The sequence below is a fragment of the Nomascus leucogenys genome, chromosome 25 (assembly GCF_006542625.1).
Source record: "Nomascus leucogenys isolate Asia chromosome 25, Asia_NLE_v1, whole genome shotgun sequence".
NCBI classification, from domain to species: domain Eukaryota; kingdom Metazoa; phylum Chordata; class Mammalia; order Primates; family Hylobatidae; genus Nomascus; species Nomascus leucogenys.
In genome coordinates this window covers 25,553,533-25,576,746 of record NC_044405.1, presented here as the reverse complement: position 1 = coordinate 25,576,746, position 23,214 = coordinate 25,553,533, and the positions used below count along the sequence as shown (strand labels likewise).

Here is a 23,214-nt window from a genome sequence, read left to right as displayed (position 1 = left end):
AAATGTTCCTAGAGAACAGAGCCCTCTCTGGAATGGGTAATAATGCAGGCTGCTGCTATCTGTGTGCATTTCTCAACCTTTCTGGAAAATGGCACACAAAATCCTTTCCACTTATATTTTGCCACCACTCATGGCCTGTCAATTCTAATGAAAATACTCCATGCTAAGAAGGTGACAGAAATTACATACATCATCTTTTTTTTTGACTTTCCTTTCTGTCTATCAAACTGTACTTTAAAGGAACTGATTATTAAAGCATTATATAAGCATGCAAAATATATGGAAAGAGAAATAATGTTTCCATTATACACAATGGGAATCATAAGAAAGTCTGGCGTGTGATGACACATGACAAGTGGTAAAAGGTATTTTTAGTTGCTTTCATTTGGGGGAATAATAAAGCAAAATTATCTGGAATATACAGCTTTAGGAGATTTTTCAGCTTCTCTAATAGCTAGCATTATTTATGGTATATTTTAAACTAAATGTCTAACTGGAATTGTTTGGAAAGTTAATATAAATATTACTTTAAAGATATTTTATACTAGCTTTAATAATTAATTTGTGCTCCTTTGAAAAGCTTATACAAGGTCAGTATTTGCTCTGTTATTTTATGATCTTTTTCACATCTGTGTTCTTTGGAATTACTCCTAACTCATGAGAATTCATAAATCATTTTTAGGCTCAGCATGGTGGCTCATGCCTGTAATCCCACTTTGGGAGGGATTACACTCCCTAGCACTTTGGGAGGCCAAGACAGGTGGATCACTTGAGCTCATGAGTTCAAGACCAGCCTGGGCGACATGGCGAGATCTCGTCTCTATAAAAAAATACAAAAATTAGCCAGGTGTGATGGCCCACTCCCATAGTTCCAGCTACTCGGGAGGCTGAGGTGGAAGGATTGCTTGAGCTCAGGAGGTGATGGCTGCAGTGAGCTGAGATGATACCACTACACTACAGCCTGGATAATACAGCCAGACCTTATCTCAAAAAAAAAATCATAAACCATTTTTAATTTATCTGAGAAACTGACCTATGCATGATGTGTAGTTATTGCAGAAAATGACCAAGAAATTATGTTTACAATTTAATTATGTAAAGCTCAAAAGCAATGAAGCTAAGACTCCTGGAAATTCTGACTGAAATAAACTAAAGGACGTTTCAACTGAACCTGAGAAAAGTAAGCAATAAAAGTTGATTATTTGGCATTTTAGTCTTTTTTCAAAGAGAAAAATCACATTCTTTCTAGTGGAATCACATTACGTGCAGAAATAGCCCATAGAAGAGTCTAACGGTGGCAGGAGGTGTACTGAGTTACCCACCACCAAGGTGCAATGAGGCACTCTCAGCTCTACTTTTTTTTTTTTTTTTTAAAGTAAAAGACCAGAATTTTTATTATTTTAGGGAAATTATAGAATCCACTTAGGATGATCATGTACATTTTACCTTTATGCTCCAACTTGTTTTATCACCCAATTAAAATTGAACAGCAAAAAATATCTTTAAAAGTTACATTTTCAAAGGGAAAAAAACATGTTTGCCCTTCTTAAACTAACACCGATATTTGATCTCAATGTTGGCCCTTTCTGTTCAACTGAAGCTTTACCGGTAAAAATTACGGGTTACAGATAGGACATTGTTTTGTGCTGACATAATGGGGAATGACTGATCATGAATTTTTTTCTCGAGGGGAAAATTGTTATTGTCAATGATTTGAGCAGTCCGTTTAAAAATTAGTGATTAAGAAATAACAATATTCTAAAACACTGAATCTGGGAAGCATTCATGTGTGTCATAGAATGTAGTGATAAATATTGGTTGTTAATGTGAGGAAATAAGACAGCCTTTTTAGGGGAAGTTTGTAGAATATTTTATTGCTTTGTAGTCTAATATTTTTGTGCTTTTATCGAAACATTTTAAACTGAGACAAAAGTTTATACTTTCATAAGCTAGAGATGTGCAACAAAAAGTTAATATTCCCTTAATTTGTCACATTCTAAGAGAAATGCAATGATCCAAGAAAATCTATGTTTGCTATATACCAATTATATGACTGCTTCGTTGCTGTAAGATAAATGCATAATCTAAAAAAAAGTTTATGAGGTTAGATTTGCTAAGTATGTATTTATTGTATAGCGTAAGTACTAAAAACCCTTAATGTAGGCTAGTCAAAAAGTTAAAACAGCTTGGACCCTTAATTGACACACACACACACACACACACACACACACGCACGCAGACACACGCACCCATTTTTAGCTTTTTCATTAAGTTTCTTCACGTGGGGAAAAAAAAAAACTGTTTAAGGACTTTGTCTATGTGGTTGGGTTGCTTTCATTGTCTTTTAACCAAGCCATTGTTTTCCTCTATTTCAGGATCTAGATTTCTCATCACATCTACGGGAGCCTTGTATATTAAAGATGTACAGAATGAAGATGGATTGTATAACTACCGCTGCATCACGCGGCATCGATACACCGGAGAGACGAGGCAGAGCAACAGCGCCAGACTTTTTGTATCAGGTAAAAACTCATCAAGACTCCGTCTGCTATGTCTGTTATTTCTTTGTTAGTGTCCTGAGATGACTCAATCAAAATTGTGGAGTGTTGCCACTAAAATGGAGCCTTCAATTCCCTTTCCAAAATATTTTAGGAATTTTAAAACTCTTAAATGAATATGAATACAATTTCATAGAAATACAGATTTCACATTTGTCAAACCAGTAATGGACACATTCACGTGATGATGCGTTAGCATTTCAGGGAGCACATTAGGAGTGAAAGATCCATCTCCATCCCTAATATCCATCTCAAATGCAGTCAAATTACATTTGATTTGATTAGAAAACCAAATACAAAATACCCAACTTTTGCCTTTGTAGCTGAAGAATATATAATTGCCCCCCTGTGGTAAATATCCTATAAGGTTGTAATAGTGAGATGAAAGTGACCAAAGGTTGCTTGCTATCAAGATTTGAGAAGTACCTTATTTGTAATGCTTTATGGGAAGAAGTGAAGGGAACTTGTTGAACATTGGAATAATTTAAAACATCACTGCCTGAGCACCCACTTTTTGTCCTTGATAATGTACTGTTGGGATTTTTGTCTTCATCACTTACATCTTCAAAATAGCCAATGGTCTTTCAAGGTCCAGCACAAACACAAGTCAGAATTAAATTAGTTTTCCTTTGAACTTGCAAGTATTTTTGTTTCTTTATCTGTTCTTTTACAAGTCAATTGCTATTTTCTCCCTTGCTTTTATAATTATCATGTCTTTCGGGGGGAAAATGAATTAGAAAATAAATAATAACTATCATCTTAGTCCATGATGGCTTTAAGGAGAGCACAATATTCTACTTATTCAGAAAATCCTAGAAAACGTCCTGTTTGCATTAAAGAGAAATTTTCTAATGGCATGTTCAGAAAAGAAAGGGGAAGGATTCGAGGTAGGAGGGGGATCCTGGTATACAATTAATTTGGGATTAGCAAAATAAGTAAATAAGCATTTCTCCCTCCAAATGATGACATAAGTGGTGATGATCTAAGAGCCCGTCTTTCTGTTTCAGGTGACCTTTCTTATCTCCATGCTGAGTCATAAAGTGTTGATTTTTAAGTGTATCTCTTAGGGTTGGAAAGGCAAGTTTACTTTCCTTAATCCCACGATGTTTGTTCATTTTTTGTTTTGGAGTGATTCACTAATGTTTCAAAAATGGACAGAAGTAGTCACAAGCATTTTGTCACCATGGGAGTCCTGGGATTGCCTAGTGAGCCTGGAAAAGTGAGAGCAGCAGTGTATAATCCAGCCAGGGAATGCTTTGAAAGAGCAGTATAAATCAGAAATAAAATGATGAAACAACACAAATCTGTGAAACAAGTAAGTGGCATATTTTGGAAAAAGTTAGAAAAATGAAGAGTTCTAAAATTAAAATGAAATTAGAAGGAGCACTCAGGATAAACACAACAGAAAGCATAATATGGGAAATCAAAAATATTAACGAATAAGACAAATAGAGATAAAAATGTATAGCTGTCTGACAAAGATGATGAAACACGTGTATAACTAAATTCTCTTAAAAAGAAAGCCAAGCAATTGATCAGAATAAGTATTAATAATAAAACACTAATTCAAAAAAAGTCCTGTCATTAAAAAGAATACATAATGATTACACATTAAAATGGCACAACCATACCTGGAAAAATGGACCCAGAATGGTCAACATGCAACATAGTCTAATAAAATTTGTGGGCTGTAAAGATAAAGAAAAATATCATTTAAACATCCAGGAAATAAGTTCAAGTTACTTCTAAGGGAAAATATAAAGAGACTAATGAAATAGAAAATAGACCAAAAGAACAGTAAATGTAATAAACAAGTTTTTTCTTTAAAAAAAATCAGTAAAATAGACAAACTGACCTAATATTTTTTCAAATGGTCTTGATTTCTGTACTAGGGCTAGTTATTTGGACAAGTCATTCTTTCTCTGAGGACAACTAGAAAGACTTCTTAAATGTGTAAAAAACATCTGCTTATGGTTGTTAGGAGCTAGTGTGAAAACTTACAGGACCAAATTCCAGAGGAAAACAGCCACAAGTAGTGAGTTTGGTATTGAGGACTGCCTTTTCAGTAGGGACAGTTTTCGAGGAGATTGCTGAAACTCCGAGAAGATGAGCAACTGTTCTGAAAGGTTAGTAGTGTCTGGAAGGTAAAAATTGCAGTCTAGTCTCTATGTATGTATTAGGGTTCTTTAGGGGGACAGAATTAATAGGATAGATATATATATATAAAGTTGAGTTTATTAAGGAGTATTGACTCACGTGATCACAAGGTAAAGTCCCACAATAGGCCATCTGCAAGCTGAGGAGAAAGAAAATCAGTCTAATTCCCAAAACCTTAAAAGTAGGGAAGCCAACAGTGCACCTTTCAGTCTGTGTTCAAAGGTCCAAGCGTCTAAAAGTTGAAGAACTTGGAGTCTGATGCTCAAGGGCAGGAAGCATCCAGCACAGGAGAAAGATGTAGGCTGGAGGACTAAGCCAGTCTAGTCTTTCCATGTTCTTCTGCTTGCTTTTATCCTAGCCATACTGGCAGTTGATTAATGGTGCCCATCCAGATTGAGGGTGGGTCTGCGTCTCCCAGTTCACTGACTCAAATGTTACTCTCCTTTGGTGACACCCTCACAGACACACCCAGAAACAATACTTTGCATCCTTCAATCCAATTAAGTTGACACTCAATATCAATCATCACATTATATATATTTGTTTATATATTATATATTATATATACTCACTTATATTTATAGTAGCATATATAGTGGGATAAGTGAAAAGTGATTATGTTTATGTTATTTTTATTTTCAGTATAAAAAAAATAAAAGTATGAAATTTTTTTATAATTCTTGAAATATTTATAGAAATTCTTGAAATATAACAAAAACGTAAGGCATTTATACAACTGAAATAATTATTTCTAAATACTTTACATATGTACTTTTTATCCTAAGCTCTAAGAGAACAGATGTGCCTTAGAGTATGTATGTATGTGTGTGTATATATATATATATATATATATATATATATATATATATACTTTTTTTTATTATACTTTAAGTTTTAGGGTACATGTGCATAACATGCAGGTATGTTACATATGTATACATGTGCCACGTTGGTGTGCTGCACCCATTAACTCGTCATTTAACATTAGATATATCTCCTAATGCTATCGCTTCCCCCTCCCCCCACCCCACAACAGGCCCCAGAGTGTGATGTTCCCCTTCTTGTGTCCATGTGTTCTCATTTTTCAATTCCCACCTATGAGTGAGAACATGCGGTGTTTGGTTTTTTGTCCTTGCCATAGTTTGCTGAGAATGATGGTTTCCAGCTTCATCCATGTCCCTACAAAGGACATGAACTCATCATTTTTTATGGCTGCATAGTATTCCATGGTGTATATGTGCCACATTTTCTTAATCCAGTCTATCATTGTTGGGCATTTGGGTTGGTTCCAAGTCTTTGCTATTGTGAATAGTGCCGCAATAAACATATGTGTGCATGTGTCTTTATAGCAGCATGATTTATAGTCCTTTGGGTATACACCCAGTAATGGGATGGCTGGGTCAAATGGTGTTTCTAGTTCTAGATCCCTGAGGAATCGCCACACTGACTTCCACAATGGTTGAACTAGTTTACAGTCCCACCAATAGTGTAAAAGTGTTCCTATTTCTCCACATCCTCTCCAGTACCTGTTGTTTCCTGACTTTTGAATGATGGCCATTCTAACTGGTGTGAGATGGTATCTTACTGTGGTTTTGATTTGCATTTCTCTGATGGCCAGTGAAGATGAGCATTTTTTCATGTGTCTTTTGGCTGCATAAATGTCTTCTTTTGAGAAGTGTCTGTTCATATCCTTCGCCCACTTGTTGATGGTGTTGTTTTTTTTCTTGTAAATTTGTTTGGGTTCATTGTAGATTCTGGGTATTAGCCCTTTGTCAGATGAGTAGGTTGCAAAAATTTTCTCCCATTCTGTAGGTTGCCTGTTCACTCTGATGGTAGTTTCTTTTGCTGTGCAGAAGCTCCTTAGTTTAATTAGATCCCATTTGTCAATTTTGGCTTTTGTTGGCATTGCTTTTGGTGTTTTAGACGTGAAGTCCTTGCCCAAAATTTTAAAAAATGCATAAAATCCTTGAAATGTCGAATTCCAATAGAAACTATTGGTATACATTTGCCAGGTGTGGTGGCTCACACCTGTAATCCCAGCACTTTGGGAGACTGAGGCAGGCAGATCACTTGAGGTCAGGAGTTCAAGACCAGCCTGGCCAACATGATGAAACCCCATCTCTACTAAAAATACAAAAATTACCCGGGTATAGTGGTGGGTGCCTGTAATCCCAGCTACTCAGGAGGCTGAAGCAGGAGAATTGCTTGAACTCAGGAGGCAGAGGTTGCAGTGGGCCGAGATGGCGCCATTGCACTCCAGCCTGGTGACAAGAGTGAACTTCCATCTCAAAAAACAAACAAACAAAAAAACACACAAAAAACTATTGGTACACACTTCAAAAAAAGTATGAATTTTCAGTCTTTCCACTGAGAAGTCCCAGAAGTGATGAGCAAACAATAGCAACCAGCACCTCTAACATCTAGATTGTAGATTCTTTTAAATACAATTCACTACTAAAAGGGACCATGGCTTCTTGGAGGAGTGGTTGATTGAAGGTCTGAGGCAGGAAATGTCTCAGGTGAGTCTGAAACATGAATGGGGTCTTGTCAAAATGACATAGGAACCGACATAAAGGGGCTCTCGTCAGCCAAAGGGGATGAATTGAGTATCAGCAGTGATGTTTGCACATGATTGATAACCATTAAATGTTTTGAAAACCTTTGAGTTCATTATAATTTTATACATATATGTGTGTATATATATATACACATATGTACATATATACTTACATATGCACACACACATATGTATTTCATATAAAGAAAGCAATAAGAATCTTATTGGTCTCCATAGTAGAAACCAGGGCACTAACTCTTCATTCTGATAACAGATGATTAAAGACAACAACCACTAAATGTATTCTGTCTTTCCTATAGCTACTGTATTTTAAGATAACCAAATAACCTTAGTTCAGAAGGGAAAGTTCATTCTGCAGAATAATTATATCTACTGAATGCGAAAGAAATGACAAAATTAGAAAATTCCATTTTCAACCTTAACAAAATAGCTCAGATAAATTTTAACATCTGACCTCACTGATCAATTGAGTGTCACTAAGAACGGGAAAACCATACATTCTGTGGAAGCAATGTGAAGCGCACAGCACCCCTCTCAAAGAGAGAGAGGTTGAACACTTATCTAACCAACCCACTGAAATAAATTCCAGTTCATAAGAAAAATGTCTATGGCAATAACGGAACAAGTTAAATGATGTCATGGACAAGCAAATTCAGCATGGTAACTACCTGGTTTCTTTAAAAAGCCAAGTCAAATACATGGGAGAAAGGAGGAGGGCTGGCTCTGCATTAAGAAAGACTCAAGAGATGTAACAACTGCATGTGAACAAGAGAAGGATCTTGATTTAATTAATTCAATTGTTTAAAAGCTAGCCACTTTAGAGCTGATGAAAAATGAATTTGGAATGTATAATACTTGATATTGTGTAATACTGACTGTGGTTATGTAACAAAACTCTATTTTTATTAGAGAAACATGCTAGTGATGTAATGATAAAATGACATAGCTTCCCTTTTTTGTTTTTTGTTGTTGTTGTTCGTTTGTTTTTGAGATGGAGTCTCATTCTGTTGCCACACAGGAGTGCAGTGGTGTGATCTCAGCTCACTGCGACCTCTGCCTCCCGGGTTCAAGTGATTCCCCTGTCTCAGCCTCCTGAGTAGCTGGAACTACAGGCATGCACCACCACACCCGGCTAATTTTTTGTGTTTTAGTAGAGACAGGGTTTCACCATGTTGGCCAGGATGGTCTCGATCGCCTGACCTCATGATCCCCCTGCCTCAGCCTCCCAAAGTGCTGGGATTACAAGCGTAAGCCGCTGCACGCAGCCTATAGCTTCCCTTTTGTTGCATATACTTTACCACCAAAAACAAAGTAAAACTATCGAGAAATAAACATGATGAAGAATAGAAAAGTTTTGATGCCAGAGCCATTAATATGATGAATATATGGGATGCATTATATTATTTTTGTCTACTTTTGTGTATGTTTTCAAATGGGATAAAAATAATTTTTGTAACATATATAAAAAAGTTTCAAGACTTTGAGACAAAAAAAAATTTGAAGGGGATGAAAATGAAAGACAATGCCGTTTGGTTGTTCAGATTTGACATATGACCAAATATCCCCACAAGAGCTTGTCTCAAGCATTGCTTCAATCATGCACTTAAAATATAAAACATCAGATGCTGTGAGGGTGCAGAGAAAAGGGAACGCTTATACACTACTGGTGGTAATGTAACTTAGTCCTGCCATTGTGGAAAGCAGACTGGAGATTTCTCAAAGAACTTAAAATAGAGCTACCATTTGACCCAGCAATCCCATTACTGAGTAATATAACTAAAAGAAAATAAATCATTCTTCCAAAAAGACATATGCACTTGTATGTTCATCGTTGGGCTATTCACAATAGCAAAGACATGAAATCAGCCCAGGTGTCCATCAATGGTAGATTGGATAAATAAAATGTGGTACATATACACCATGGTATACTGGAAAGCCATAAAAAAGAATGAAATATTGTTCTTTGCAGCAATGTGAATGGAGCTGGAGGCCATAATTCTTAGTAAGTTAACATAGGAATAGAAAACCAAGCACCTCATGTTCTCACTTATAAGTAAGAGCTAAATATTGACCACACATGGACACAAATACGGGAACAGTAGCCACTGTGGGCACTAGACTGTGGAGAGCAGAGAGTTTGGGTTAAAAAGCTACCTATCAAGGGCCGGGCGCAGTGGCTCACGCCTGTAATCCCAGCACTTTGGGAGGCCGAGGCGGGTGGATCACAAGGTCAGGAGATCAAGACCATCCTGGCTAACACGATGAAACCCTGCCTCTACTAAAAAGACAAAAAAAATTAGCCGTGCGTGGTGGTGGGCGCCCGTAGTCCCAGCTACTCAGGAGGCTAAGGCAGGAGAATGGTGTGAACCCAGGAGGCAGGGCTTGCAGTGAGCCGAGATCGCGCCATTGCACTCTAGCCTGGGCCACTGAGCGAGACTCTGTCTCAAAAAAAAAAAAAAAAAAAAAAAGCTACCTGTGAAGTACCATACTCACTATCTGAGGAACAGGATCTCTACTCCAAACCTCAGCATCACGTAATATTCCCATGTAACAAATCTGCACATATACCACCTGTATCTAAAATAAAACTTGAAATAAAAAAATAAATACCTCATTCAGGTTTTGTAAAACAGTTTTATTGAGATGTAGTTTACTTTAAACTCCATCCAGTTTATTCAATTCAATAATTTTAGTAAATGCATAGAGTCGTGCCACAATTACACCAATTTAATTTTAGAATGTTTTCACCACCCAAAAGATTCCTCCTACCCATTTGAAGCCAATTTCAATGTCCATCCCCAGTCCCAGACAACCACTAATCTATTGTCTGTCTCTGTAGAGTTGCATTTTCTGGATATTTTACATAAATTGATATAGGATGTGGATTTTGTGTCTGCCTTCTTTCATGTAGCACCCATGTTGTTACATGTGTTAGTCATCCAGTCTCTCTTGTTGCTGGAGAGCATTTGCTCATCTGTAAATACTGCATTTGGTTATCAATTCACTAAATTATGAACATTTGGATTGTTTCTACTTTTTGATTATGAATAATCCTGCTATGAACATTTGTACCTAAGTCTTTGAGTGAACATGTTTTCATTCATTTAGGGTAGATACCTAGAAGTTGGGGCCTTATGGCAAATTGAAGTTTAAACATTTTAAGAAAATGCCGACTTGTTTTGGCTGCTTTTATTTGGCAAGTATACCATAATACACCTGGGGAAAAAAATAAACTCTAGCCAATGTGATGTAAGAGGAGAAAAATGTGTGGGTTTGTAGGAAATTCTGCTTAAAAGTGAGTTCACTGAGGGGGCATTCTTAAGCATTTTTGCTGTGATGTGGATGTGAAGGCTGGCACTCTAGCCATTTTTATGTGAGATGTATATGTGTACATATGTAAGTATATATTACCTTCCACCAACAATGTGTGAAGATTCCAGGTCCCCACATCTTCACCAACATTGTTTGTGATTTTATTGCAGTCATCCTAGTGGGTGTGAAGTCATGTCTCACTGTAATTTTTATTCATATTACCCTAATGCCTAGTGAGATTGAGCATCTTTTTGTGTACTGATTAGGTATTTGTATGTCTTCTTTGGGGATGTAAAATATTCAACTATTTTGCCCATTTTGATTGGGTTGTTTCTTTTCATTATAGAGATGTAAGCATTTTTAATATTTTTTGGATTTGAGTTCTTTATTAGAAATATGATTTTCAATTTTTTTTCACTTTCTTAACGATGCCTTTGAAAATGCTACAGTTCTTATTTTTTTTTTTTTTTTTGAGAGAGTCTTTCTTTGTCACCCAGGCTGGAATACAGTGGCGTGATCTTGGCTCACTGCAATCTCCGCTTCCCGGGTTCAAGCTATTATCCTGCCTCTGCCTGTAGCTGGGATTAGAGGCGCATGCCACCAAACCTGGCTAATTTTTATATTTTTAGTAGAGATGGGGTTCCACCATGTTGGCCAGGCTCATCTTGAACTCTTCACCTCATGTGATGTTCCTGCCTCGGCCTCCCAAAGTGCTAGGATTACAGGCCTGAGTCACCTCACTGGGCCAGTTCTTAATTCTGAAGAAGTTTAGTATGCTGATTTTTTCTGTTGTTGCTTGTTTTCTTAGTGTTATGCCTAATAACTCTTCAAAGTCATGAAGATATTTTCCCTATGTTTTCCTCTAAAAGTTTTTATAGTTTTAGCTGTTATATTTAGGTCAATAATCCATTTTGGGTTAATTTTTGTAGGTAGTGTGAGGCAAGGTTCTAAATTATTTTCCATGTGGATATCCAGTTGTCTCAGCCATTTTTTTAAAATGTCATTAGAATAACATAACACTATCTTAAGCATATTTGAGAAATTTCTGCCAATAGTTTCAGTTAGAATAAAACTTTTTAAGTGCAGTCATTGAGAGTTGCTTTTTAATGAATAGCATTAGAAGTTGGTGCATTTCATCTTCAGAGATTGTGGGATTATTCTGCAAAGAAAGTCAGAGGTGCACACTGTGGTGTTTATTGTCAGCCACCCCTGCCAAAGGGGTGACATCTTTGTGCCACCTTCTCCAACTCTACTTCTACTTCCTACTCTAAGTAAAATGACAGATTTTGCAACAATTTTTTCATAGTACTTTATAATATCTTCAATATTCCACTCTAGTGTAACTAAAATCTGTATTACTGAAGAACGAGAGCTATCATTATATTCTCACATTTTTTTGTTTTTGTTTTTTTTGTTATACTTTAAGTTTTAGGGTACATGTGCACAGCGTGCAGGTTTGTTACATACATATACATGTGCCATGTTGGTGTGCTGCACCCATTAACTCGTCATTTAACATTAGATATATCTCCTAATGCTGTCCCTCCCCCCTCCCCACAACAGGCCCTGGTGTGTGATGTTCCCCTTCCTGTGTCCAATTCTCACATTTCTTAATTAAATGAAGACAGAGTTCAGAATAATAGAGAAGCTTACCCCAAGTAATACATATTATCTTGGATATGATTTCTACTTACTAAACAATATTGCAATGGTGTTTATATGGTCTGCAAGTTAGTGTACTAGGAAGTAAAAAATCCCATGCGGTTGAGGATGTCCAAGACCGTTTCTGGAGTGGCTTTAGGCACATCTTTGTGTCTTCTAGTTCCCTGAACCCATTGGGTGTGCAGGTGATGATACTTCCAGTAACATGGATGCAGACAGCTAACCATTTTTCTACATTCTTAGTTGATGCTAGAAGATGCCAGAGATCAGTGAGACATCATTGGTTAGGCCTGACTCCACTTAATTATTCAGTCTATAAGAACATAACTTGATCTTCAAACCAATACTTTTCAAAGTCCGTTTGTAATTTCCTTTAGAAGCAGGTAAATGAAGCAATGAAGTTTTTGCTGGCACAGGCTCTGCACCTGGGTATTGTGAAACTTTTATATCTCTCTCGCCTTCTGGAGCCCTATAGTCATGCATGTGAATGAGTATAATTCTGGAATGTAGAATTCTTCAGTTAATGAAGAATTAGAGGAGTCCTGGAAGCTCATCAGGTATTCTTTTAAGGAGTATTTAGGTTCCCTCATCACATCACTGTCACATTGCTGTCATAAGACACCAGTGAAGTAAAAAGAGCAGCAAGTTCATAATGAAGTTTTATCTCTGATGATCACAAAAGAAATAGAAAGCCAAGACATTTCAGCTAAATGTGTTTGTTCTATTTTCAACAGTGCCTGCTGACTGCCCCCAGTGGCTGACTACGGAATCACAGCCTCTTAAGTCTTTCTATTAATAAATGATTTTTTGATGTTATTATTTATTAAAACAGAAATTTACTCTCTTGTATATAAGTCCAGAAGCTGGTTTGCCAGCTCCAGTGTCACCAGGGATCAGGCTTTTATCTTTCTGATCCGTTATCCTCATGTGCGATTCCATTCTCAATATGATTTCAAAGTCCAAAGTGATTGCTGCAGCTCCTGCCTTTATATCCACATTCCAGGTGATGTAAAGAAGCAAAAGAAAAATGCATAAAAACACCCCTCCCAACTAAGTCACCTTTAAGCAGAATTTCCTACAAATCCACACATTTTTGCCTCTTACATCACCTTGGCTAGAGTTTATTTTACCTCCAGATTAATTGAGGTATTGAAAAATGAAAATTGCATATACTTAAGGTATACAATGTAATGTACAATGTGCATATATATATATATATATCACTGTCAAGCAAAATAACATATCTATTGCCTCACATAGTTACCATTTCTGTGTGTAGGTATGTATGCATGTGTATGTGATAACAATATTTAAGATCGACTGTCTTTGCAAATGTCAAGTAGGTAAGATAGTGTTATTAACTGTAGTCACTGTGCTGCATAGTAAACCTCTAGAATCTATTCATCTGGTTTAACTGAAGCTTTGTACCCTTTTACCTACCATATGATCTAGCAATCCCACTCTGGGTATATATCCAAAGGAAATGAAATTACATATCTGCACTCCCATGTTTATTGCAGAATCATTCACAACAGCCAGAATATGAAAAACACTTAAGTGTTGATATACATATACACACATGCATAGGAATATCATTCCTGTACACACAAAGGAATATTATTCAGCCTTAATAAAGGAAGGAAATCTTCCCATTTGCAATGACATGGATGAACCTGAAGGGCGTTGTGCTAAGTGAAGTAAGCCATGCACAGAAAGACAAACACTGTCTTTTCTCACATACATGTGAAATCTAAAAAAGTCAAACTCAGAGAAGCAGGGACTAGAGATGTTCGTCAAAAAATACAAAGTTCCAGATGGCTCTCATTTGATAGGACAGTGAATATCCATTCCTTGGCCATCAGATTTATTGCATGTAGATCAAAAGAGTCATGGCATTTTTCTTACTGAGGCAAAGACAAGAAAATTTCAGGTGCCAGGAGTCTATAACTCTTCTGTAATATCCATGTGGAACTCAAGGGTATTGTTTCATGCCAGTTCTAAACAGGTTGAATTAGAAGAGAGAGCAGGGTGAGAACACTGAGTTTACGTTTAGCATCCAATCAGGTGCTATATTTTGTATTCTTCATAGTCATACAAAGATTATGACCTTGGGAACATCACTGCATTCAAACAAACTTGAAGGACATTGAGCTGCGTGGTTTCCACAGACCCAGTTCTTGAGAATATTTTATCAGTTTCCTCACCTGGTTCAAGAAGATGTCACAGAACAGGCAAGAGAATTCTGACATTCCCAGTTACGAAAAGACAATCTGATTCTTGGCCTGAGCTGACTGCTCTTGTTGAAGCCTGCTCATTCTGGATCTTTTATTCATTTACTGAGGAATGACCAACAGAAGCTCTGACCAGTGTTCAACCTTTTGTAAATTCTGAGCAGAAAATAATTTGTATGAATAGGGCACTTCTTTTTCTGTTCACTTATAAAATCTTAAAGATCTGTATCAATAGTTGGTATGATGCACCGTATTTAAATTATACATGAAGTCCTACAATTCTAAATGACCACTTCAACTCCTCATTCACTGCCTCTAAGAGTTTTTATTTCTTCTACAGACCCAGCGAACTCAGCCCCATCCATACTGGATGGGTTTGACCATCGCAAAGCCATGGCTGGGCAGCGTGTGGAGCTGCCTTGCAAAGCGCTCGGGCACCCTGAGCCAGATTACCGCTGGCTGAAAGACAACATGCCCCTGGAACTTTCAGGGAGGTTCCAGAAGACCGTGACGGGGCTGCTCATTGAGAACATTCGCCCCTCGGACTCAGGCAGCTACGTGTGTGAAGTGTCCAACAGATACGGAACTGCTAAGGTGATAGGCCGCCTGTACGTGAAACGTAAGTTAGACGGTAACTTGCAAAGGTGGTGTTGGCTTCCATCGATGGAGCTCCTGTTATAAGTGAATCTCCATGTTTTATCTGTAGCTTTCCATTAACTCCCAAAACAGTCCAGCTGAGATCAACAGAAACCTCATTTGACAGATGTGAAAATTAGTGCTCAGATGAATTCCCCAAGGTTACACAACTGGAGAGTTTTGGGTGTCGGATTTGATGTCTATCTGATCCCCAAACCTCTGTGATTTCCATTAGGCCACAGACTATTACATTTCCAAGATATGATTTCAAGATAACACTTCCTAGCTGATGAATTCACGACAGCCAGTGTCTCTAAAAATGAACAGAGGTAGAGGGTAGGATTGTTATTTCAGCACAAGTGATGGTAGCCAATCAAAGCAGTTGTCCTTTGTCTGTTTCCAGGCCATTTCTGCATTAAATTTCTAAATGAGGCTATTATCAGCCAAAGTATGGGGCTCAGACATACCCAAATATTAGACTTGTGCCTAGTATTATAGATCATCTACTCCAAATATAATGGATATATTTGATCTTCCATTGGCTGCCTTGAGGAATGTGTTCAGAAGGATACTGAAGGCAGATTTGGAGGAAGGAGGGATGTGATTGGAGGGCCGCAATGTAATCTACTCAACCACCCTCAATTTTGCTCATGCAGAAACCAAATTAAAGTGAATTACCCAAATTCACTTTAGAAAAGGGAGGCAGAGCGTTGGTCAGAGAGAAGGTCTTAGTTGCCAATATAATGCTCCTTTTTTGAAAATATATTTTTATTTGATGAACTAAATTGAACAAATTTAACCACAAGAATCTCACAGTGACAGTAGAAGTGTTTTCTTACTTCCCCCTCCCCGCCCAGCCCTAACCCTGTTTATGGAACTTTCTCTTCAATGTCAGCCTGAGTGTAGACTGCCTTAGCACAATACCAGCCTAAGAGAATATATTTATATTAAATATCCAAATGACTCTATCTGGAACAGGCTGTCCAGCCTGAGTCCTGCAAATATTTGAACATGTTTAGTCTGGGATTAGAAAGAAATGGATGATAAAATCCACAGTTACACTTCTATAGCTGAAGAATCATGTGGATAAAATAATGCAGCATTGGACAGCCAGTAAGAATTATTCCCACAGGCTCAAAGTCTCTTCTATGTTTAAAGACCTCTCCTAGCTCCCTGTTCTCCAATGAATAAAGTTTATATCTTAGGATAGTACTGAAGGCGTCTCAAGCAAATCTGTCCGGTCGTATTTCCCATTGTTTTGCATTAAAACCCACTTATGACTAGTGTTCCATTATTGGAACACTAAGCATGTGGGAATTATTTACATCCTATTGCTCAAGGTCATCACCAAGGTCTGATTGCAAAAATTCAAAAAAAAATTGCAACCTCAGGCATAAATGTGTTAATAAAAACCTATTCCTGCTAAATCTAACTTCTTCCTAATCCCTGCACAAACCCGTTCCTTTCCTGATTGCAAGTCACATTACTCATGTTGCTTCCTCAACATGGAAGATTATTTCCTAATACTTGGTTATCTAACACTTCCCAACTCTCTTAGCCTCCATCCACAAAGATGTGTTCTTCCCCATTCTCCTCCTGTCGCCTTCTCAACTCAGAGTACGTTACTGCTCTCTCTCTAAAGGCGTTTATCACTACCTATATTTTAAAAGCCTTTATTCTTAATGTGTTTATTTTTATCATTGTTCTCTTCTTTCACATCTAGGTGATTCTCCAATGCTTCTGGAATGTTCTCTGCCTCCCTTCTGACTGCCTCTTCTAACTGCAGAAGACAACAGCTTCTTCGTTCCTATCCCTCTTCTCTATTGGAAAGCATTCTCTTGGGCTCCAAATTCAGAACTGTCTTCTTGTCAAGCTCTTCCCTTTTCCTTAGGCTCTGTTTCATTTGTAGAGCTTCGAATTCCTTGCCCCTGAAAATAAGCTCTGAATCTGTACTTACAGCCTTGGCTTCCTTCCTGAATGTCAGACAAGTGTGTCAAGCAGCTGTCTTTCTGAAATTTAGCTGGCACTTCAAAACAGCAGTGTCGGATACCAGACTGAACTCTCCACCACCTCTTCCTTCCAAATGGCTCTTCTTATTATTACCAACATCTTCCTCCTTCTCATCCCTCAGATGCAAACATGAAATGTTGGTTGCTCTTTAAGCCTTTCCTTTCTACATCCTGCCAAGTCCTGCCATGTCCTGCCAAGTCATACAAACTGAATCTCACAGTTACTCAACTCTGTTCTCAACCTCTGTCCTGTCCTAGATTGGATCTTAATTCTACCTACACTAGACATGTGTAATGTCTTCAATGACCGGTTTTCCTCACCCTAATTTGTCAAAAGACCTATGACTTAGTGATTCCATTAAAAGTGTGTTTGAGCTGGGCGTGATAGCTTGTGCCTGTAGTCCCAGCTACCCAGGAGGCTGAGGCAGAATGGGAGAAGAGTTTCAGGCTACAGAAACTCCTCTGTATGATTGTGCCACTGCACTCCAGCCTAGGTGACAGAGCAAGGCCCCATTTCTGGAGAAAAAAAAAAAAAAAGTATGACTTATTTGCTAAACATTTTTGAATGCCTTCTTTAGTTATCTTTGTTTAATTCCAAAATCTCAGGGACTCTCTGTTGTATCAAAAATGAATCAGAAACTCTCAGACATGCCCCTGCTCCCTGCCTTAATTCATGTGGTTCCCAATCTCTGTGATTCCCTCTTTCCGTTCTGACTGATCTCAGTTCTATCCATCCTTGGTATCTGTGGATTTTCTGCTCTTCCCATCCACCCTCCTCCACATGTGCTATGTCTCTAATGGCCCCTCCATCACTCTGGTTGGTTATTACAGCCATTTATTGCCTTTGTCTTAGCAACCTAGAAGACTGAGCTCCTTGAAAACAAAGTGTGGTGAGATGAAAGGTTAGGAACAACTGGGGTAAAAAAAGCTTTTTTTTCGCCCACTTTTTGATGGGGTTGTTTTTTTCCTTGTAAATTTAAGTTCCTTGTAGATTCTGGATATTAGATCTTAGTCAGATAGATAGAGTGCAGAAATTTTCTCCTATTCTGTAGGTTGCCTGTTCACTCTGCTAGTTTCTTTTGCTGAGTAAGTAGAAGCTTATTAGTTTAATTAGATCCTATTTGTCAATTTTGGCTTTTGCTGCAATTACTTTTGGTGTTTTAGTCATGAAGTCTTTGTCCATGCATATGTCCTGAATGGTATTAACTAGGTTTTCTTCTAGCGTTTCTATGGTTTTAGGTTTTACATTTAAGTCTTTAATCCATCTTGAGTTAATTTTTGTATAAGGTGTAAACAAACCTGTAAGTTCAGCACATGTGTCCCAGAACTTAAAGTGAAATAATAATAATAAAAGGAGAAGATTACCAGAGTGGATTAGAAAGCAAATCTTAGCCATCTGCTAAGATGTGTGGAGTATGATTGCAATAATGTGGCTGGTAGGAACTGTGTGGGGTATGATTGCAATAATGTGGCTGATAGGAACTGTGTGGGGTATGATTGCAATAATGTGGCTGATAGGAACTGTGTGGGATATGATTGCAATAATGTGGTTGATAGGAACTGTGTGGGGTATGATTGCAATAATGTGGCTGATAGGAACTGTGTGGGAATGATTGCGATAATTTGGCTGATAGGAACTGTGTGGGGTATGATTGCAATAACGTGGCTGATAGGAACTGCATGGGGTATGATTGCAATAATGCGGCTGATAGGATCTGTATGTGGTATGATTGCAATAATGTGGTTGATAGGAACTGTGTGGTGTATGATTGCAATAATGTGGCTGATAGGAACTGTGTGGTGTATGATTGCAATAATGTGGTTGATAGGAACTGTATGGGGCATGATTGCAATAATGCAGCTGATAGGAACTGTGTGGAATATGACTGCAATAATGTGGCTTATAGCAACTGTATGGAGTATGATTGCAATAATGTGGCTGATAGGAACTGTGTGGGGGGTGATTTCAATAATGTAGCTGATAGGAACTGTGAGGAGTATGATTGCAATAATGTGGCTGATAGGAACTGTGTGGGGTATGATTGCAATAATGTGGCTGATAGGAACTGTGTGGGGTATGATTGCAATAATGTGGCTGATAGGAACTGGGGTATGATTGCAATAATGTGGCTGATAGGAACTGGGGTATGATTGCAATAATGTGGCTGATAGGATCTGTGTGGGGTATGATTGCAATAATGTGGCTGATAGGAACTGTATGGGGTATGATTGCAATAATGTGGTTGATAGGAACTGGGGTATGATTGCAATAATGTGGCTGATAGGAACTGGGGTATGATTGCAATAATGTGGCTGATAGGAACTGGGGTATGATTGCAATAATGTGGCTGATAGGAACTGTGTGGGGTATGATTGCAATAATGTGTCTGATAGGAACTGTGTGGGGTATGATTGCAATAATGTGGCTGATAGGAACTGTGTGGGAATGATTGCGATAATTTGGCTGATAGGAACTGTGTGGGGGATGATTGCAATAATGTGGCTGATAGGAACTGTGTGGGGTATGATTGCAATAATGTGGCTGATAGGAACTGTGTGGGAATGATTGCGATAATTTGGCTGATAGGAACTGTGTGGGGTACGATTGCAATAACGTGGCTGATAGGAACTTTATGGGGTATGATTGCAATAATGCGGCTGATAGGATCTGTATGTGGTATGATTGCAATAATGTGGTTGATAGGAACTGTGTGGGGGATGATTGCAATAATGTGGCTGATAGGAACTGGGGTATGATTGCAATAATGTGGCTGATAGGATCTGTATGTGGTATGATTGCAATAATGTGGTTGATAGGAACTGTGTGGGGGATGATTGCAATAATGTGGCTGATAGGAACTGCATGGGGTATGATTGCAATAATGTGGCTGATAGGAACTGCATGGGGTATGATTGCAATAATGTGGCTGATAGGATCTGTATGTGGTATGATTACAATAATGTGGTTGATAGGAACTGTGTGGGGTATGATTGCAATATTGTGGCTGATAGGAACTTTGTGGGGGGTGATTTCAATAATGTGGCTGATAGGAACTGCATGGGGTATGATTGCAATAATGTGGCTGATAGGAACTGTGTGGAGTGTAATTGCCCTAATGTGGCTGATAGGAACTCTGGAGTATGCTTGCCATAATGTGGCCTATAGGAACTGTGCGGAGTATGATTGCATGGTGCACTTGCTTTGTTGAAAGTCCAGCCTGTTGTCGAAATGCTATCTAGTGATGTTTTTACCTTTTATTCTCTCTCTCTTACTGAAACCTCCAGAGCCACTGAAAGCCACCATCAGTCCCAGGAAGGTTAAAAGCAGCGTGGGTAGCCAAGTTTCCTTATCCTGCAGCGTGACAGGAACTGAGGACCAGGAACTCTCCTGGTACCGCAATGGTGAAATCCTCAACCCTGGAAAAAATGTGAGGATCACAGGGATCAACCACGAAAACCTTATAATGGATCACATGGTCAAAAGTGACGGGGGCGCATACCAGTGCTTTGTGCGCAAGGACAAGCTGTCCGCTCAAGACTATGTGCAGGTGGTCCTTGAAGGTCAGTGGGCCTCGTTACAGGGTATGGCTGATAAAGAACCCAAACCCAGAGCACTCAGAAAAGAAGAAGACAGGGCGAAGCAGTGCTGATCGCTCAGTTCTAAGCTGTGTGTCTTACCAGCTAGTACTCTACCCTAATTTTTCAAGCTAAATCAGGCAAATGGGAGAGAAATTTCTGACAAAAATAGAATTGTTTCATATTAGAAGTAATGTAAAGTAACATAAATGTTGCCCACTTGTGCATTAGAAGTTATTTGCCAAGATTTAAATCTTAGAAGAAACTTGACACTTAACAGGTTTGTTGATCATTCATCTTTAGACCAGGGTCTTTCAAGAATCCCTTGCTTGGGGTATTTTTTTTTTTTTTTTTTTTTTTTTTTTTTTTTTTTTTGAGATGGAGTTTCACACTTGTTGCCCAGACTGGAGTGCAGTGGCGCAATCTCAGCCCATCGCAACCTCTGCTTCCCGGGTTCAAGCGATTCTCCTGCCTCAGCCTCCCGAGTAGCTGGGATTATAGGCATGCGCCACCATACCTGGCTAATTTTGTATTTTTAGTAGAGATGGGGTTTTTCCAAGTTGGTCAGGCTGGTCTCCAATTTCTGACCAGGTGATCTGCCCACCTCGGCCCCACAGAGTGCTGGGATTACACGCATCTTGGGAAACTTTTATGTGTTGTAGGATCTTTAGCAGTGTCTCTGGCCCCTTTCCACTAGATGTATGATAGGAGCACCTTCCTCCAAGTTGTTACAACCAAAAATGTCTCCAGACATTGCCAGGTGTTTGCTGGGTGGGGTGGGGGCAATAGCCTCCAGTGGAGAAGTACAACTTCAGATTGAAAACGCAGAGCAAAATGTCAGTGCAGTGGTTGGTGAAATGAAAATATGGCATCTGTGCAGTTGTCCCTAGTTACATCCAAACGTTCAGAGATTTAAGTAAATGAAATTTGTGAGGAATTATTTTAATAACAGGTTTTGGATATGTGATATGGTTTGCTTGTTTTAACTGGTTACTGCATACTAAATCTTAAAGCTTATCAGTCAGCCAGAGAAAGAAGCTATCACAGGCAACATATATTTATCACTACCTGATTGAACTAGCTTCTATCTATGTATTTGTGTGTCTTGTTGGAAATTATGTCCTTATATATGATTTAAAATTCATCTGATATCAATTGATTAAAATAATAAAATGATTTCGATATAGCCTAAAGGGAGAACAAATAAAACACACTCATATCTGAAAGTAAGTTTAAATATATCTTGATTATAAGACCATATTTCTGTCATTCTTTTTTAACCTTAGCTAATTTTTTGAGAAGTAGCAGGTTTAGCAAGGAGATTCCTATTTTGATTCAGTCATTTCATTGCAGACAGTGAGATTTTTAAAGCAGAGGTGAAATTAGCTGAAGGCATGGTATTCATATTAAATGCCTGATACTGCATTCCATATAATAATTAAGTGCAGAAAGTAATCAATTTGTGCAGAACCAGTTTGCTAATGATGATGCACTCTAGTCCTTACATAGTCACTATTTTTAGATTCTTTGTAGAAAAAGGAGAAATTACCTGTCTAGGCCCAGTTACCTCGGCAACCATTTGGTGCAACTAAGAAAACGTAAAGACCATATTGATAATCCATAATGATGTCAGAAGAGTTCAGGTTATCAGAGTGACAGCAAAAAAGATTTCAAAGACACTCAGGTCTCCCTGGGAAAATAATGTCTGCTTTCATCTCCAAAAGAGCCTGTCACTTGAACTAAAAAGGGGGCCGAGGCGCACCGCCAGCACACTCGCGGATTTATTTGTCGCATGTCAGCTTCCATTCAGGACAAGAAGCTTCACTTTATTTTTTTTTTCTCTTCTGAGAGATGACAGTGCTAATCTAGCAAAGAAAGCAGAAATGGAATTACAAATACATATCTAGTACCTGCTTTAAAAGAGTGTCTGGCTAATTTCCTCTGGAAAACAACACTCCCATTATTCTCACTGAAATAGCGATGGATTAAAGTAAAATTATAAAAATTTGCAATACTGTGAACTAGGACTGAGCATAGATACAATGGAGAATCTGGGAATATTTCCTATGAGGCTATAAAATGGAATTTAATAATTATAAGTTCAGGATAAAACCATAATACCTGAAAAATGGAATGATTTTAAAAAAGAATAATAAAAGTTTCCAGTTCTGGGAATGGTAAAATAGCATATATCAGACTAACTCCCAAGATGATAAAAACAAGAAACCTTGGGAAAAGCAAAAGTATATATAGACATTTGAGAGACACCAAAAGCAAATTGGGGAGTGTCCTCTTCCACTGAGGACACTTCTGAACTCCAAAAATGGGGGAGAATACAAGTGTGCAATAAAAAATAATTAGACATACAAAAAACAGGACTGCAGCCAAAGAACAAAAGACAAAGCAAATGATAGAAACAGATCGTGAGAGGCCCCAGACGTTAGAACTGGCAGACAAGGACTTTACAGATGCTATTTAAAATATGTTCAGTAATT

General features: G+C 38.1%; 1 protein-coding gene across 1 annotated transcript in view; it reads left to right on the top strand.

Annotated features, from left to right (window-relative positions):
* The window catches only part of DSCAM (DS cell adhesion molecule), a 799,693-nt gene that overhangs the window by 465,994 nt on the left and 310,485 nt on the right, over positions 1-23,214 (top strand). Inside the window, exons 4-6 of the mRNA XM_030806202.1 lie at positions 2,376-2,522; positions 14,839-15,117; positions 20,429-20,704. Of these exons, the coding sequence (XP_030662062.1) occupies positions 2,376-2,522; positions 14,839-15,117; positions 20,429-20,704 (702 nt within the window). The remainder of the gene's footprint in view (positions 1-2,375; positions 2,523-14,838; positions 15,118-20,428; positions 20,705-23,214) is intronic.